Source organism: Octopus sinensis, linkage group LG25 (genome assembly GCF_006345805.1).
Source record: "Octopus sinensis linkage group LG25, ASM634580v1, whole genome shotgun sequence".
NCBI classification, from domain to species: domain Eukaryota; kingdom Metazoa; phylum Mollusca; class Cephalopoda; order Octopoda; family Octopodidae; genus Octopus; species Octopus sinensis.
In genome coordinates, this window is record NC_043021.1 from 25,375,826 (window position 1) to 25,394,986 (window position 19,161).

A 19,161-nucleotide genomic window follows, 5' to 3' on the forward strand; every position below is an offset into this window, starting at 1 on the left:
AATGGCTGTAAGATGGAATGTATGGCGTCATTTTACCTGTTTCTGTTTCTGAATATGTGTTTGTCTCTTTTCATACAATAAATAATAACTTTATAAAGTCTTATGTTGACATCATCACGGGGAAACGTATTCATTATTTATATTTTAAAGATTTCAAATATTTAGTTTTTGTTAAGAAAATCTTTGAGCTATGTTGCTTAATCAGTTTGCTGTTCCATTTTTTTCTGATCCACCAAAGCAGATTAACACCAGCTACAGCCGAATATTTTGTTTTCATTTTTCTTCTCCAATCAAAGATGGTTTGGTAAAATATTCTTCTTTGCTTGGTTTTGTTTTTTGTTTTTTGTTTTATTTCATGCACCCCACTTACTAATACTAATATTTTGTTTTGTTTTTTACTTTGATGTATGTTTAATTTAATGAATTTTAGTTTAAAAATTGGTATTTTAAAATTAAATTTATATATATATAAATTATATTTATATATGTGATGTATGTGCAAACTGTGTGACTAATCTACACATTGAAATAATGTTTAAATATATTTTTGTATTTGAAGCCCTTTAAAAACCTGTTCCCAGATTTCTGTTGAAATACACTTTTGATTCGATTAATTTTGAAAATAATGAAGAATTTAATGAGTGTTAAGTTGGTTCTTCCATCACAAGAAATTCTGATGAAAGGAGGTTCTGATTCAGGTCACTTAAAAACAGAAAGTATCATAGATATCAGGGGTGGTCACATGTGGATTGATATCAAAAGAGTTAAATTTAGTTTTTTCGACATGTACTTGTGTACACACATTACCTGTTGATTAGTTATTTCTATGAAGCAGGTGATTCGCTCATATTTTGATGCTGTTTTACTCTAATAACACAAATGGTGCTGATGATGGCCAACCAGTTAGAAATGCATTCACTGATTCCATTAGAAGCCGTCTTGAAATGCCTGTTGGAGTATTTCAACACCAATGGCCTTCAGTGAGAAATGTTCTCAACAGCAAATTAGTGAATCTGGCCTCTGTACAAGTCAAATTACGTCCCAAACACTTTGGAGCACATCTAAAGACAAATATAGTTAATTATGTATAAAACTGTTGATTAATCAGCCAAGTCTTATAACACAGCTGCATTTGCCATTTTGGTAGTTTTAAGTTCTTACACATACATAGATATTACATACATGCGTACATGACTTTATACATACATGTATGAATTCACGTCTGTATGACTCTATGTATTAATACAATTATCTGGATATATTTTATATGTCTGGTGTATCATCATCATTTAGCGTCCACTTTCCATGCTGGCATGGGTTGGACGGTTCAACTAGGGTCTGGGAAGCCAGAAGGCTGCATCAGGCCCAGTCTGATCTTGCAATGTTTCTATAGCTGGATGCCCTTCCTAACGCCAACCACTCCGTGAGTGTAGTGGGTGCTTTTTACGTGCCACCGGCACGGGGACCAGACGAAGCTGGTTATCTACACATGTATGTATGACTCTATGCAAGAGGCTGATCAACAAGAACAGAAGAAAAAAAATACAAAACCAAAATGGCTCAAGTTTACTGGGGAAGAATCTTTTGCATTCACATATTGGACTATTTAGAAATTTCTATCTGAGATCAGCCTTGGATCTATGATGCAAAATTGTTTCAAACTAATCTAAATAAAAACCTCAATTTATGTTCCAACCACCAACATAATAAGGAAAAGTTATTTCAAAAAATCTTTCATTACACTGCCTTTGTCTCAGTTTTTAAAAGTATTTCATTTGAAATCTGGTAAGAAAGGAGTTGATGGTTTGGAGGAGTTAAACAGAAATAACAGCCTTATTTTTGTTGTCTCCCGACATTCCAATTTCAGATTCTGTTAATATTTTATAAAAATAATTATTACTGAATTCCTGTTAGCATTTTCAACCTCTACAAATAGTGACCTGGTGCCTGACCAGAAGAAAAACCATTTAAGGCCAAGGGTGGGGGAAATAAGTTCTGGTTAGAAACTGTGTGCGTTTCTGAGGTAAAAAAAGTGGGTGTTTGTCATTTAACGAAGGATTAACACATTGGATCAACATTAGCACACTTCCAGAAACATTTCCCTGGAAACTATTACTGACAGCCGGGGCCCAGCTGCTGCAATAGATTTGGACCAAATATCCTTTACGGATGTCCATAAGACATGTTATCCCAGCACAAGATGAATACCACAACAGCAACTTGCATCTTAACGATGTATTTTACATAAAGTGTTACACACACACACACAACAGAAAGGAATTTAGGAAATTTGGATGGATACCTCAGTCAGCATTCATTTAATCCCCAGAGGAACATTCTATGCAAACTTTTGTCAGGGTTAGTGGCATTGATCTATTTACCAAATGAAAGACATTGCTACGTCCCAGATCTTTGGTATTTTCCATCAACTGAAATATCTCCAAAATGGAATAAAAATTCAGTTTTAATCCATCTGCCCCCCCCCCCATATACTCCAGTATTATTACTTTAATTGGTTCAAAGAGATGCTTAGTGACCACCTTGTTGATTATTGGATGGCTTGGCATGTTTTTTATTTGTATAAACCAAAGTGTAAATTGATGAAATGGTTCGACTAAACCATTCCACACTTAATAAAGACCTGCAATGGGATCTTCCTCATTCCTTACCAAAGACATTGATAAATCAGCAGATTCTCTAGAAAACAAAACATTTTTATCTAAAAGCAGATCCTGTCCATGCCTGATTCTTTTCCTTCTTAGCCTATTGACGATTCCTCATAAAAATGAATAATTAAATATTTTAACAAGTAAAATATAAAACGAAAGTATTAAGTTTAAAAAGAAAAAAAAAAGCAGCATGTTAATGCTTTCTCATTCATCAAGCGTTGATTTATTTCTGTGGGAAATTGGTAAAGCGCCGACACTCTTATGTAGACAACTACACAAGTGTGTGTGTGTGTGTGTGTGTAGACACGTCAGCGTTGTACTTGTGTATATAATTGATCTTTTATTTTGCATCTCAGAACTTTGATCCGAAAGTGGTGATGGAGGAGGTGAAGATGCTGACTGCAACCGTAGAGAAGTTGGACAAACGCATTGAAGAACTGGAGTCGAGGCTGGCAGCTCTTGAGTGTGATGAAGAAGAAGGAGAAGAAGAAGACGACAACAACGATAACGATGAAGGAGATAATAAGGATAAAAATGATGACGATGACAGCAAAGTTGATGACATGCCCAGCTAGACTGTTTGTTTTTAATTAACTGCTAAATGCCATGACAATATATCTATCTATATATATATCTATAATATATATATATATAATATGTATGTATGCATATATATATATATGTGTATATATATGCACATTTACACATACAACCCCCATCACCCACTAAATGACAGGGGTAACCAAAAAAAAAAAAGAGATAAATGATTCTTTTAAATTTCTAATTCTTTGTTTCTTCATTGCCCCCCCCCCCTCCACCTGTTCATTGTTACAAACTCTTCTTCTCTCACATCACTCAATACAATCAGCAGTAAAACTACCCAAATGAGAGTTGTTAGCAAGTTAAGCCACATCTTTACCCACCCACCCACCCACCTTAGACAAATGAGAAAAAAGACCCACCCCCCACCCAATATTTTTAAAAATAATTTATCAATGTCTCTCCATCTTTCTTTCCTTCTCCCATTAAACCACTTTTATCTTTCTTCCTTATTTTCTTTTATATGATACACATAGTCTTTATACACTATATATAATATATACACACACACAGACTTAACCCATTTACATGTATATATTGTATAAATATGCAGCAAAGTTTCGGTCTACACTCAAGCACGTATGTATATCTGGATATAATACATAAGTGTGTGTATGTGTATATTAAATGTTTAATGTGTGTGTGTAATACATATATATGTATTATTTTACATAAAGTTGACAAATTTGAACTATCTTGTATAGCAACAAGACAAGTTTCAACATTTCAAATTTGCAAACTTTATTAAATGATTCTTTTCAATTTTTATATAGTTTTTATTTTCATCTTTTAAGCACACACAATTTTAGAATATCATTTGAAAACAAAACAAAACCTACACAAGGGTAGACTAGATTTTCCTTTAATTCTTGTAAACACCTAAACATTATCCAGTTGCTCCTTTTCTTCTTTCTTTTTATTCATGAATGCAAGGAAGTCCTCCTTCAACAAAGAACAAACCCTCATTCTATTCACACTTTGTTTACAAAACTTTAAGATATGTACTTCACTCTCTCTCATTTATTTCAATGAAATAAATGTGTGGGAGACATGTAATCCCTTCAATCTCTCTCTCTCTCTCCCTGTATCTCTAAATGCATTGCACAGACTTTCATAAAACTCTATCATTCGATATTTGAGTTGGTTTCATTGAAATCTTTTTGTTGAATAATTTAAATTAGATTACACTCGAAACCATAAACCCTTCCTAGCAACACTAAGTTCTGGCTGGAAGCTTCTAAATCGTTGCTTTACCTGCTCAATATAACAACCAATTTCTAAGCTATCTTCAAAATGAAGGTCATATGTTAGGTCCAAAATCTCGATGATAATTCATTTGGAGGGGAATCGATGAGAGTCGGTAGAGCATCTCCTGAAACACTTTGCTGTGTTTAGTTCTGTTCTGACTTCAAGACTTTTCATCATCTTTACCTTTCAGCTTTACAAAGCCAAAGCAATGAGTACCAGTAATATGCTGAGAGGCAATTCAATTGATTCTATCCTTTATAAATTTTGTGGCCTTGGGCCAATAAAAGAAATCAATATTTGCATATTTAACAACACACAGATTATATATATATATACATATATAACACACACATCTGTTTAGTGTTGGAAGAGAGTACTCAATACCAAAGTAGGGATTAATAACATTTTTATTTTTGGTAGAATTGTTCTTTGGCTGAAGACCCTGTGTATCTGCAGGCAAAAACTCAGAGTAATAAGAGACGGACCTGACCAAAATATATATACACACACACATATATACAAAAATACACGTCTGTTGGTGTAAAATAATCTTACCTACACCCAAGACAGAGACAATTTGATACATCTGCCCTCTTCACGACCATTTTTTAAAATATTTTTTTTTTCTTTTGAAGAAATAATAATAAAATATTTTGCTGGCTTTCAAAAGTTAGTTGATTTCATCAGTTTGTTCATTAAGCTAATTATGTTAATCAGTTAAACCTCACAAGTTTTTAACTCTACATTAATTACCTTGATTTGGAAATCCGATTTTAGATTTTACTGTTAAAAAAAAATTTTTTTTTAATTTTTTGGAGTAAAGCATGGCTGTAGGGTTAAGCAGCTTGCTTTGCAACCAAAGGGTTTTGGGTTCAGTCCCACTGTATGGCACCTCGAGCAAGTGTCTTCCATATGCCTTTTGAGAAAATTTGGTAGGTGGAAACTGTGTTGAAGCTCCATTGTGTATGTATGTGTATATACGTCTCCATACACCTACATGTGTGAGTTTGTTCTCCGCACCACCTGCGTTAGTTTATTTATACACCTGTAACAGTTCAACAAGGGACCAACAGAATAAGTACCAAGCTTAAGAGTCCTGGGGGTCGATTTGTGCGACTAAACCATTCGAGGCAGTGCCCCAACATGGCCACGGTTCAATGATTGTAAGTTTTAAAAAAAAAAAAAAAAAGGCAAAACATATTTAAAATTTGACCAAATTTGAAAACATTTCTCAAAAATTAAAAAAAAGCCAAACCCACACAGAAAAAAAAAAAGAAAAACCAAATTGTTATATTTTAATTTTTTTTGTTTGTTTTTAATGGTGAGGTGAAGTGAAGAATGAACCAAGTAGAACAATAATCTGTTTTACTTTTCTTGGTGGTGGGAGATTTCGGGGGTTATTATAGAAAGTATTTAATTTCTACACAAGGTACTATATTTATTTTATCATTTTTCCAGCCTCCCCCCCACACCCACTTGTGTACGTTTGTCCCCCCCCCCCCGACCCAAAATACATTTTGCTGTTATTTCATTTTATGTCGTTTTCTTTCAAAATTCCACCTTCTCGCAGTCAAACCAAACCTGCTTTGAAATTGGTATTGCCAACACTGCCTGCAAAATTCCATTCTTTTAACACATCATGTCCGTATGGAAACCTAAAGAAAAAGAGAAAAGCAAACTTTTATTCATTGCATTATTCCATAATCTAATGAACAGAAAGATCTTTTACGAATTTATTGTATGTTTCTGCAAATATTTTCCCTCTTATATTCTTTTCTACTCTAGGCACAAGGCCCGAAATTTCTGGGGAGAGGGCCAGTTGATTAGATCGCCCCAGTACGCAACTGGTATTTAATTTATTGACTCCTGAAAGGATGAAAGGCAAAGTCGACCTTGGCAGAATTTGAACTCAGCGGCAGATGAAATACCTCCAAGCATTTTGCCTGGCATGCTAACGACTCTGCCAAGCTTGCTGCCTTTTGCCCTCTTATATTAAAATGCTTAAGACAGATTCCTGTGGCGTGAACAATCTGTTACATTGCAGAAAGGGGGATGGTAAGAGATTCAAACAGAGGCTATTGGTACGCACACAGGTGACACCTTAAAGTGGAATATACATGAAATCTGCTTAATATTCATTTAAACACATCAACATAGACTGTAAGCAAAGGTGTATTGGTCTAGTAGTTAAGCTGTTGTGCGCACACTGATAAGGTTGTGGTTTCAATTCTTGAACTGAGCAATACATTGTGTTCTTGAGCAAAACATTTCATTTCACATTGCTTCAGAAATGAGTTTCAAAAATAACTGGGAAGTTCACTCTGTGACAGACTAGCTTCTCGTTCAGATGGGGACAGTTGTAATTACCATGGAAACTGGGTTAAGTCTCAGTCTTATGAGATGTGGGGCACCCAACTGACCAACAATTATTGGTTTCAAATTTTGGCACAGGGCTAGCAATTTCGGGGGGAGAGTTGATTATATTGGTGCCCAGTACTCGACTGGTACTTAATTTGTCGATTCCAAAAGGATGAAAAGCAACCTTGGCAGAATCTGAACTAAAAAACAAAGATGGACAAAATGCTGCCAAGCTCCCCCCCCCCCCAGCAATGCTATCGATTCCGCAAGCTCAACACTTTACAGGCCTCCATATATTGCCAAGGGTAGAGAATTGCTGTGAAGGGGCTCAGCACATGTCGTCTTTCATCCAGGCGACTTAGTGATGATTAATCACTATGTTGTGTACGAAAAGAATTGCATTTGGTTAATGCTGGGAAAGTCAGGAACCGGAATTTGTGGGGGGGGGGGGGCGAGAAGTAAAAGAAAACTGAGTGAGAGAAAGAAGAGAAAAGTTTTAGAAACTAAATCAGTTTTGCTTCTACTTACGTCTTCTCTTAAACATGACAACCATTACACAGAGTTTCGTATGGGGCGACAAATCAACAGGAATAGCTTTCACAGGGTAGAAAGCTTTACCTTTCATCGTCTGCGATTTCGGTCTCATCAAACTGCAACAAGAAAACAGAATCTCTCTGTATTAAGCTTGGGAAAAAAGGTAAAATTGGAAACTGAAGATTAACCTCCAATATTTCTGGCAGATTCTATGATTTCTAAAAACCCCACTGAAGACTTCATCTTCCAAACTCTACCGTTTGTTGACGTCTGTTTCTTTTACTTAAAGTAAGCTCAACAAGTCCTTGGTCAGGTTGTTCCTTCCACTAAAGACAGACTGGGGAAGGAAGCATTTCAAAGTTGATCGTTTTGTGGTTGATAGGTTTGCTTCTCAACAACATGGCTTCAGGTTCAGTCCCACAGCACAGTACCTTGGGCAAGAACCTTCTAATATAAACCTAGGGCCAATCAAAGATGTGTGTGTGTTTACATGTGCTTATATGGAAGTGTGGCAGTTGTTGTGGTTGTCAGTTTCTGCTGTCAACAAATTGATCACTCGAAAGACACAAAGGGCCTTTGAATCTGCATGAAATAAGAGATCCCTTATTTGAAGAACAGGTTAAAGTTTGGCACCAGGAAAGGCATCAAGCCGTAAAGCAATATTTCAAATAACCCATCCAAGCATGGAAAAATGGACATAAAAATGAACAAACAAGTCTATTTATTACTTGGGCCAGCAATTCAATCATTCAGAAAATGATCGGGGGGGGGGGGGGACAGAATTTTAAAAAGCAGAATAATAATAATAAAACGTATGAATAGAAGAAATAAGGCAGCTGAAAGAGTAGTAGTGATGTAAATGCCCCAACATCTAACAAAAAAAACTTACTCAGTGAAATTCTGAATGGCAGCCACGGGGTTACACGAGATGTAGATCACTCGATGGATGAAATGACAGCGGCGAAGGGCGTATATCACTTTGCTTTCTGTAAAACAAACAGGAAAAACATCAACAATGTCAACAACAACAACAACTTACTGAATAGCTGCAGTTGCTTGTGAAGATTTAGGACAATATTCCAGAGTGATGTAGAGATCCAGCAAACTGGGATTAAATGTGCATTACGTTGATAAACACTAGGTTGCCAGTCGAATTAAGGGCTGCAATTAAGATTATAAGTTTTCATACCAACCTACCTCAGACCATCCTCCCTCATTCTACGATAAAAACTTCTTTCAACCCTTCAGTATTCAGATTAAATGGAATTATAATTCTTATCTTTGTTGTTTTGAATTAATCAGGCATTATCTGGTTCCTTTGAGATTTCAATGATGTGATTGTATATTTTTTGAATGACATTGTAGGGTAAGTGTGAGAGACCCAATCTGGTTGGTTTGAACATAAAACGGAGAATATTTTGGGCTGGAATTGGCCAGTTTAAATGCGAAATTAAAATCTTCCATCAAAATTTCATTTTATGTTGGAAACATCAGCTTAATAATGGACGTAGGTTATTTTATAAAATTTTTCATTATTTTCAAAATTAAATGAAACTGAGCGTATTTGGAGAGAAATATGGCAGCAAAGGAGCTACCAATGGTTTTAGTGACATCAATACTTCCGCTCGCACTCAGGTCCTCTTCCTGAATATGTTGCATTGTACAACGTCCAGGAATAACAAACTGATTGCTGTGTGCAAGTGTTGATGGAAATCTAAACTGTAGGAGAGAGATTAATTAGAGCAGAGGATGAGAGGGCATCATGCAGTGGCAGATTGTGCAGCATAACAATAAGGTTAGGTGTGAGAGGCTGCATCTGGCCAGCTTGAACCTAAAACAGAATATTTGGGCCAGAAGTGATTGGTTTAAGAAACCCACAACCAGATAATCCAACATATCATTTTTTTTCTTTAAGATGGTAGGATGTGACTTGAAGAAGATTCGGCTGTTATTTCTTGCAAGTCAAGCAACCAAATAGCAAAATTTAAAAAAAAAGAAAGAAAATTGAATACATTAACTTACGCATTTCAGCACAAGGTGAGTCGAGTACAGCTACTGCACTTTGACCTTTCAGCCACCGGTCTAACTGGTTGGTCACTTCCTCAGCCTTTGCATGGTGGAAGACAACATTAGTCACATCTAGAGAAGAGAATAACAGGTTGGAGTCATGAAAATCTGGATTTGTAGAAAGGGGCAGAAGCATCAGTTTAAACATTTGACAGTTGGCAGCCTTTCACACCCAAACCCCTTATTTTCTCTGCCCATGTTTGCTATGTCCAAGTTAATTCTTGACAGAAAGGTTTTTCACCACTAATTAAAGACAGGAATGTAACACTGATGCCGGATCCATTGACTTGAAGAGTCCAATTCCAGCTGAAGGATAAACTTGCCATCAAAGTAAGGATTCTATCCACAGAGATTTCTTCCTCATTTACCTGAAACCATGGAAACCAGAGATAAACACAGTCCAGTATGCACGTCTCTGGTCAGAACAGTGTAACACTGTGACATCAATACCATACAACACAAACTTGTAAGAAAGTTCAACTCATTACAGAGTTTGGAGCCAAATAATAGCTACAGAAGAGACAACCTGGCTAAGAGTGGATTTGAACTTTTATATCATCAAAAACTGTGAATTTATATTGAAGTACAAAGCAAACTGTGGAGCTGTTAATTGCAATAGGGAGTTTGTTGGCAGAGAGACATTTGGCAACGGTCAACTCAAATTCTGGAGAATGGAGTTTGATGCTGTTTAAGTGGGTAGCTTTCTGCTCTCGCAACACAAAATAATGCCACATGAATCCACTGATCCCGTATTCCACCATTTAATACTCCATCCATTCAACACAACTCCTCCTGTCTTAAAGTGACCTTAAGAACAACAAAGTTATTTACTAAATTCTTTGTTTCTAAAATTCACTGAATTAAAGAGTGTATTTCAACAGAAATACAGTGAGAAGAAGAAGGGAAATACCTACTCAAGAGCAATCATTTCCCTTCATCAATACCTAATTCACACTTTTCTATATAGAAATCAGCAACAACCTAGGACAGTGAGCAGTACAAAGGAATAAATTTATAGAGGAAGGCTGGGGCCAGGTAAATTGAGGGAGGGGGGGAGGTCAAACAAAAATTTTATACAGTATTACTCTGGCACATAAGGGCTTTCAAACACCACCACCACCATCATATTTAATGTCCACTTTCCTGATGTTTGCCTGGATCAAACAGTTTATTGAGACAGATTTTTTATATCGAGCGTAATCGTTACCAGCACCGCTTCACCGGCACCTGTGTCGATGGCATGTGTAAAAGATTCGAGCAAGGTCGTTGCCAGTACTGACTGACTGGCCCCGTGCCGGTGGCACGTTAAAGCACCCACTACACTCTCAGAGTGGTTGGTGTTAGGAAGGGCATCCAGCTGTAGAAACTCTGACAGATCAAGATTGAAGCCTGGTGCAGCCATCTGGTTTGCCAGCCCTCAGTCAAATCGTCCAATCCATGCTAGCATGGAAAGCGGACGTTAAACGATGATAAAGTCTTTCCTGTTGCCAATGAAGTTCATATTTCTTCATAGCCAGACATGTTTTTGCAGAAGATTGGAAATGAATGATGTTCATTTGCAACAATGGTGTGATGTCGGGGACAAAGAAACCCTAACATACATAACACACACACACACACACACACACGATAGACATCTTTCAGTTTCCGTCAACCCAATCCACTAACTAGGCTTTGGCCAGCCCAGGGCTATATTAGAAGACACTTGCCCAAGAAGTTACACATTGAGATTGAACCCCAAACCATCTGATTTGGGAAGCAAGCTTCTTGACCACACAACCACCCTTGCATCTATATCAACATACAAAAATAAACCAAAGAAATGATTGTATTTACTGTTTAATTCAGCATTCTTCTTTGCTTCCTCGATGTTGGCAGCCCACATATCAACAGCGACAACACTTTTCACCCTCTGAAACAAACAGGAGAAGACAACGATACATGGAGGAGAAGAAGAGAAAATAGTAGACATGGGTTGAGAAGGAGAATGACTAAGGTAGCAGGGAGGCAGGTGGTGGTGGTCAGTTGGTGAAATGGCCAGCTTGATCGAGGAAATGCTTTGTGGCATTTCTTGGATCTTTTTACATTCTGAAGTCAAATTCTGCTGAGGTCTACTTTGCCTTTCATCCTTTCAGGGGTCAACAACATAAAAGTACCAGTTAAATACTGGGGTCATTTACCCTAAAGTTGCAGGCCTTGTGCCAGAATGTGAAACAATAGTAGAAAAAATCCTTGCAACCAGCAGCTTTTCTTCTGCCATTTCAATCCAACGGAAGCAAGTCTAAGAGTCTTTTTTGAATTAAATTAATTACACTTTTATCAAAATGATTTGATAATATTGTGTTCAACAGAAGGTGGGTGGATGGTAGGTACCACAGAGCACAATGGTTGAATGTGCTGAAGCTTTTAATTTCAGGCCCCAAAATTCTGAGATCAAATCTAGTCAAAATTGACTTTGGAATATATTTTATCAGCTTTAATTCTTTAGAATTTAAACCCGCCATATTCGGCCCAAATATTTTACCTGTTTTGTGCTCAAGCCAGTTAGATCTGGCCCCTCACACCTACCCTACAATGTCATTCTAAAAATATACAATCACATCATCATGGTCTCAAAGCTATGAGATTAATTCATGACAATGGGATTAAAGAAGCATTACATTGGACAGAATAAATTCGAATACCAAAGGATTAAATGAATGAAAGGCAGTTGTGGAATGTGGTTTGGTATTAATGAATCAACCTGGGTAGGTTACAGGGTAGATTTTAACAATGGAAACAGAACTAAGTTCGGTTGTTGGTTTTTATGTGCATGTATGTATATTTGTGTGTATACGCAAGTGTATACAGTATATATGCCTATATATATATATATACATATATATGTATGTATGTATTTGTGTGTACAGGTGTGTATATATATATATATATATATATAAATATATGCAAGTAGACTAATGCCTTGATATGTGAGTTAATTTGTACCCAGAGACCGTTCGTATGAAAACATGTACACACTTGTAAACCTGGGATCTCGTAAAGTGGGGTACTTGTAAAGTGAGGTATTACTGTATAAATATATATTTCTGGGTAGAAATGTATAAAGTATATGTGGGTGTGTGTGTGTGTGCAAGTGCATATATATATATGTGTGTGTGTGTGTGTGTGTAAGCTGGAGAAAATGTGAAGCTGATTCACACAGACCAGCCAACAACAATGACAACAATGTGATTAGCTAACCTTGGCAAGACTCAGTGCCACAGTGCCGGTGCTGCAGCAGATATTAAAGACAATGTTATTTGGTTCTTCCAAGCAAAGATCACCAACCATCGTGTAGAGGAGGGCTGCAGCAGGGTTGTTGACTAAAAGAAAAAAAAATTGCCATCATAATCATAATAAGTTTAACACATTTTTAAATACTGGTCAAAGGTTTAATTAAAATATAATGAACGTTCTTTAAACTATGTTGGTGAGGGTTAGAGGAGTCAATTAGCCATTGTATTGCTATTCATTTCAAACTTTTTGTTAGATGCTTTCAACCTAATGTTTTAAGGCCTCGACCCAGTATTCCTCTGATGTAATACAACCCATTTGAACCCATGACCTTGTGATATCAGTGATCACATTTGTATTCAATAATTATGAATGAGAGACATTCATGCATTATTTCTTTAACAAAATCTCATCCTCTGAAAACAATGTCATCACTCTCTAGAAAAAAATTTAAGATATTTGGATCATTTGAGAAAGTTTGGCACAGAAACATTTCCCATATTTAGTTGCCACTGCCAAGTATTCAATTCGTAAACTACAAAGATATAAAGTCTACTTAAAGAACTCTCGGATTTTGCCTGTCTTTTGCCTGTCTCCAAAATTCAACAACAGGTCCATGTCTCAACACACACACGTGACATGTACTTAACAAATTCCAACAACTAACAAAGCTTTGTCCTTAATATGTGACACATATCCCAACAGTGTGTGTGTGTGTGGGGCACGTGGCTTACTGCTTCAGGCTCATGGTCACAAGGTGGTGAGTTCGATCCCTGATAGGGAATTGTATCCTTGGGCAAGACATTTTACTTCACGTTGCTCCAATCCACTCACAGCTGGCAATTCAAAAAGGGCCGGTCTTGTCACATTCAGTATGTCATACTGAATCTCCCTCAGAACTATGTTAGGGGTACACGTGTCTGTGGAGTACTCAGCCACTTGCATGTAAATTCCACGAGCAGGCTGTTCCATTGATCAAAAACAACTGGAACACTCATTGTCATTATAACCAACAGAATGCTAATCATACAGCACCAACAACAACATGAATCCCCTCGTTAAGCCACCGACAAATCCAATTTAATTTATTTCATCCTTATGTAGTTTTTCAATGTTATTAAATTTACTGATCCCATATTGATCTCAATACCAACAAAGTAATTAAAGAACTGCTGCATTCTTCAGGAAATCCTTTTCATATTTTTTTCTCTAATTCATTCGTTTGCCAGCAAACATCATTATCATTTAACGACCTCCTTCCATGCTGGCATGGATTGGATGGTCTTTTGATTTGGTGCAAGTCAGAAGACTACATCAAGTCCTACTCTCTGTTTTGGCAGGGTTTTTACAGCGGGATGCCCTTCCCAACACCAGCTACTTTGCACAGGGTGCTTTCTATGTGGCACCAACACTGGTGAGGTCTCCAAGTAACTTACAAGACAAGGATCCCTCAACTGAGAGGGCTTTTGGCCAGGAGATGAGAGGTTACACTATAACAGATGCACAGAAATAGGTGTGTTGCAGTAAGGAGGTTCATGGCTTCCCCAGGTGGTGAAGATGCAGCACAACATGCACACAAGTTACAGGGAGGTGTTAAGTGAAGTGGAAAAAAGGATCGAATAGGGTGAGTGGGTGGGTCAGTTGCAAAAGGAAAGTGAGAGATAGAGGGGAAGGGGAGGATACAGTGAGTGGACTCAGGTCACCTGACAAATCTCATCCATTCTCCTTGTTTTTTCTTTGTCGGAGAAGCAAACATGTGCAGCCCTGAATAAGCTCAAGTTGCAATTGCATGGTTCTGGGTTCAATCCCCCAGTGCAGTACCTTGGGGGGAATGTCTTCTAGTATAACCTTGGACCAACCAATGCTGTGAATGAATTTGGGAGATGGAAACTGAGTACAAGTTCATAGTGTGTATATATATATATATATATATATACATATATATATATATATATATATATATAATATATATATATATATATATATATACATATATATATATTATATATATATATATATATATATATATATATAATATATATATATATATATATATATATATATATATATGCATGCATGTGCACGTGTGTGTTGTCTTTGTCCCCTCCACCACTTGACAGCCAGTGTTGGTTTGTTTACATCCATGTGACTTAGCACTTTGGCCAAAGAGATTGACAAAACAAGTACTGGACTTAATAACATAAGCAGAGGGGTCAGTTGCTTCTACTGAAACAAGGAGGAACTCTGGTCAGACTGGAATTGGTGGAGAAGTAAAAAGCGGAGAGACTTACATGAGAAGAAAGTGTCAGGATAGATGTGGAAGCTGAGTTCTAGTAAGACTTCTGTGATACACTGAAACAGACACAAAAGAAAGGTCATTAAAATGGGACAGAGGTAATTGTAATTAAGAGAGAAGAGGACTCCTCTTGCAAGAACACAAAACTTTAAATAATTAACCCATTCGTTACTATATTGCTACTGAAATACACTAGTTTTCTTTTAATTGATTTTGAAAATAATGAAAAATTTAATAAAATAACTGTCATTATTAAGCTGGTGTTTGGAACTTAACATGAAATTTTGAAGAAAGGCATTTTGTACAGAGTCAAGGGTGGAAAAGATTGAACATGGCAAAGGATGCATTCACCATTTTGTTGCCATATTTTAAGTAAAAGTACATAATGTGTGATTCAGTTAATATGAAAGAAGCAATCTCTGGCAGGTTGATATCAAAAGAGTTTAACAGGGATAAATTAAAAGGAAAACTAATTGATGAATTTTATCAAAGCCAAATTTTCTTTTTCTTTCCACAGATCAATTTTTTAAATTGTACAAAAGATGGATCATACTAATTATTTAAAAAAATATATTTATGCTAAATAAATGTTTTTTCCTCGTTAATACTTTAATTGTTGTAGGTTAATTTTTTTCTGTTTTCAATTTCTCAAGATTAGTTTTGTAAGGAAAACAACAAAAAATAATGATGGAAAGAAGTCAATGTCTGAGGAAAACAAAAGAAACAAGCGATTATTACCTTCTTCCCCCATAAATGCTCATTGACAGCATGTTGTCTGCAGCTGCCAAGTCTGACAAAGGAGAGAAAAACGTTTAGAGATGAGAAGCAGAATAGTTCAAAGGTTTAAATTGGAGGTCAGGTTACATCCTCTCTCGTTTACTTCATACAAAAAAAACAAAAGGAAAGATTTAAAAAAATGAAAAGACAAAAATATAGAAGGAAAAATAGAATAAAACACTATAAAAGAAAAGAATTGCAGGGAAAAAAAAAGGGAGAATAGAAAGGAAACCACCAAAGTATTCCCCTAGATACAAGGTAAGAGTAAGCGAAAAGTAAGCCCTACCCATCATACAGAAGCAAAACAAAATAAGGTGTGTGTATGGGGTGGTAGAAACACCTGCTTTGTTAACCCCAAAGCTGCAAGCAAGAATCATATTCAATAAGAACTTCTGAAGTAATACATTATTTCAAAAGAGAGGATGAATTGTGTCAAGCGTTTTGAGATGCTGGAGCAAAGAGTCCTGTACGGATTAAACAATTTCCTTCCTGTATGCAAAGAAGTTCAGCTGAATTGGTTGAATACGAGACCAAAAGCCGAGGCTATCGAAAGCCTTGTGGCTTTTAGCCATCAAAGTATTCCCAATCCTAATGTCAAGAACCTGTTTGTCTTTCTTAGTTCCCTATAATTAATTAAATTCTCTAATTTGAGAAGAATGCCAACCATTGTTGGGAGGTTGTATACTTAACCCAATAAGAAACTATTTGTCTTTATTCACGATAAAATGTCTACAATCATATCAATTTGTGTGTACGTATCAATATACAGGTACCTGACTTACAAAACCAACTAAAAAACTGGAGTCAATTCATTCAACTAAAACCCTCCGACATGGCACCCCAATGACCAATAAAAGACATATATATATACACACACACACACATGACAGGCTTCTTTCAGTTTCAGACTACCAAATCCACTCACAAGGCTTTGGTCAATCCAAAGCTGTAGCAGAAGACACTTGCCCTAGGTGCCATGCAGTGGGATTGAACCCAGAACCATGTGGTTGGGAGACAAGCTTCTTACTACACAGGCACTTCTGCGCATGCATGTATGGATGTAAACACACAAACACACTCACCTGTTACTCAAGCATCTGAAATAGAGGGATGTCACACCACACTGGACTCCATCACCATCAGAAAAATACTCTGTCATTGCAGCTTTCTCAGCATCCACTTCATCCTGCAAAGGAAAAACAGCAAAATCAACTCGAGTCACCTTTCTCCGTTCTAATTCTTCCTTCTTTTATGAGTTTTCAAGAATCTAAAGTTTCAATGAAAGATTTTTCTTCCATTTATTTTTTTTTTTGCGAATGTGATATAAAACTAATAATAAATCTCTGAACGAGATGTAAACAGTAACCGCTCGACAACGTAAAGTATACTAGCCATATCAATATGGCTAACCACTAACACCCACCCTTAGTGGTTAGCCATATTGATATGGCTAGTATACTTTACGTTAATATAAAACTATTTTTTGATTTAATTCAGCAGAGAGGCAAAGCATCTGGTTCAAAGATGAAGGGAAAAGCCTCAAGGACCTTAACCACAGCACTCCCAGCATGAGCCTTATATATTATATATTAATATGTTCCTGATACCTATGGTGTGGGGGGGGGGAGCAAGAGAGACAGGCAGAGAGAGAGAGAGAGCATCATCATTTGATATTCAGCTTTCCCTGCTTGCAGAAGTCAGGCAGAATTGGTTGAGGCAAATTTTTCTAGGACCTGTCGCCAACCTTGTCCTATTTCCAAGTAAGGTAAATGGCCAGACAAGTTTTTACACAGAAGATTGGAAATGAATGACATCCCTTGTATGATGGTGATGTTTATTTACAATCAGGATGTCATGTGGAGACAAAGGGGGTGCACACATACAAGCATCTAAACATGACAGGCTTCTTTCAGTTTCCGTCTACCAAATTATAACTCACAAGGCTTTGGCTGGCCTAAGATGCCACACTGTAGGACTGAACCTGAAACCACACGGCTGGAGAGCAAGTTTCTTAACCATAAAGCCACACGTAAAAGACAAGGCAGAGAAAAAAAAAAAGACAAAAATACTTACGTCTGAGAGAAACTGAGCATAAAAAACAGGAATGATCATGATATCGTTTTGGCTGGATGTGCGGACAATCAGCTGTCTCCAGTGACCATCATGTGACTGGTCATTATAGACATCGTACTGGCTCTGACGGACATACTGTTGGAATACTTTAGCAATGAGTTTCATGGAATCGGGGAGATTGTCACAGGCATACGGTTCGCCAACAACACTAGAACCATCACGGTAACTGCCGACCCGAAAGCCAACTATTCTTTCTTTAGTGCCATTTGAGCTGCTAGCAATGGTGAATTCAGATTTATTGCGATAAGCATTCAAAACAGGTGAAGGCCTTATCTTTTCGATTTCACAAAGAACTCCAGAATGGTTCTTCATCTGTTCCTTGAGCCAATTCCTCCATTTTGGACATGTGCGGTGAACTTCCCAACTAAATTTCACCATGGCATCTCTGACATCAGAAGCTTTACGCTGAAAAAAATTACAAAAAAGAAAAACAAATAAACAAAAATAAAAGAAAAACCCTCTTTTTACTCTTTTACTAGTCTCAGTCATTTGACTGGCCATGCTGAAGCACCGCCTTTAGTCGAGTGAATCGACCCCAGGACTTATTTTGTAAGCCTAGTACTTATTTTATCAGTCTCTTTGGTCGAACTGCTAAGTTACGGGGGATGTAAACACACCAGCATGGGTTGCCAAGCGATGTTGGGGGGACAAACATATACATATATATATGATGGACTTCTTTCAGTTTCCGTCTACCAAATCCACTCACGAGGCTTTGGTCAGCCCAAGGCTATAGTAGAAGACACTTGCCCAAGGTGCCACGTAGTGAGACTGAACCCGGAGCCATGTGGTTGGTAATCAAGCTACTTACCACACAGCCACTCCTATGCCTATTAGCATTGTTTAATTATTCTTTCTTATTTTTAATTATGTTTTATATTTTATCATGATTTTGTGAAGAATGACACCACTAGTCCCAAGTTTTTAATTGGACATTAATTGGTTGGTTCATTGAATTTCTGACAGCAGGAATGAGAAGGGAGTGTCTGTGCAACTCGGGAGAAGAAATACCACAAGGCATATTCTTATTCAAAGCAATTTTTTTCTTTAGTTTATCAAAGCTTATATCCTTTACCAAAGAATGTATACACACACAATGTATATATACGTGTGTGTGTATGGGTTATAAAGTCAGACAAAATATTGCTGAGCATCTTGCCAGGTATGTTAATGGGTCTGCCAGCTCATTACCTTAATAATAACGAT

The 19,161-nt window shown here is 36.9% G+C and overlaps 2 protein-coding genes across 7 annotated transcripts in view; one reads left to right on the forward strand and one right to left on the reverse strand.

Annotated features, from left to right (window-relative positions):
* LOC115224222 (coronin-1C-A) overlaps nucleotides 1–5,186 on the forward strand; it is a 98,830-nt gene extending 93,644 nt beyond the window's left edge. For 4 of the 6 annotated variants that reach the window (XM_029795002.2, XM_036513249.1, XM_029795001.2 and 1 more), the window contains one exon: nucleotides 3,026–5,186. In XM_029795002.2, the coding sequence (XP_029650862.1) occupies nucleotides 3,026–3,244 (219 nt within the window). In that variant the 3' untranslated portion in view covers nucleotides 3,245–5,186. The remainder of the gene's footprint in view (nucleotides 1–3,025) is intronic. The other 2 variants (XM_036513250.1, XM_029795003.2) reach the window with 2 other exon arrangements.
* A 634-nt stretch (nucleotides 5,187–5,820) lies between these two features.
* LOC115224229 (tRNA (uracil-5-)-methyltransferase homolog A) overlaps nucleotides 5,821–19,161 on the reverse strand; it is a 28,356-nt gene continuing 15,015 nt past the window's right edge. The window contains exons 6-15 of the mRNA XM_029795013.2: nucleotides 17,896–18,360; nucleotides 16,905–17,008; nucleotides 15,784–15,835; nucleotides 15,041–15,101; nucleotides 12,717–12,838; nucleotides 11,313–11,388; nucleotides 9,432–9,548; nucleotides 8,299–8,395; nucleotides 7,404–7,525; nucleotides 5,821–6,172 (exon numbers count right to left, since the gene is read on the reverse strand). Coding sequence (XP_029650873.1) covers nucleotides 6,147–6,172; nucleotides 7,404–7,525; nucleotides 8,299–8,395; nucleotides 9,432–9,548; nucleotides 11,313–11,388; nucleotides 12,717–12,838; nucleotides 15,041–15,101; nucleotides 15,784–15,835; nucleotides 16,905–17,008; nucleotides 17,896–18,360 — 1,242 coding nt within the window. The 3' untranslated portion in view covers nucleotides 5,821–6,146. The remainder of the gene's footprint in view (nucleotides 6,173–7,403; nucleotides 7,526–8,298; nucleotides 8,396–9,431; nucleotides 9,549–11,312; nucleotides 11,389–12,716; nucleotides 12,839–15,040; nucleotides 15,102–15,783; nucleotides 15,836–16,904; nucleotides 17,009–17,895; nucleotides 18,361–19,161) is intronic.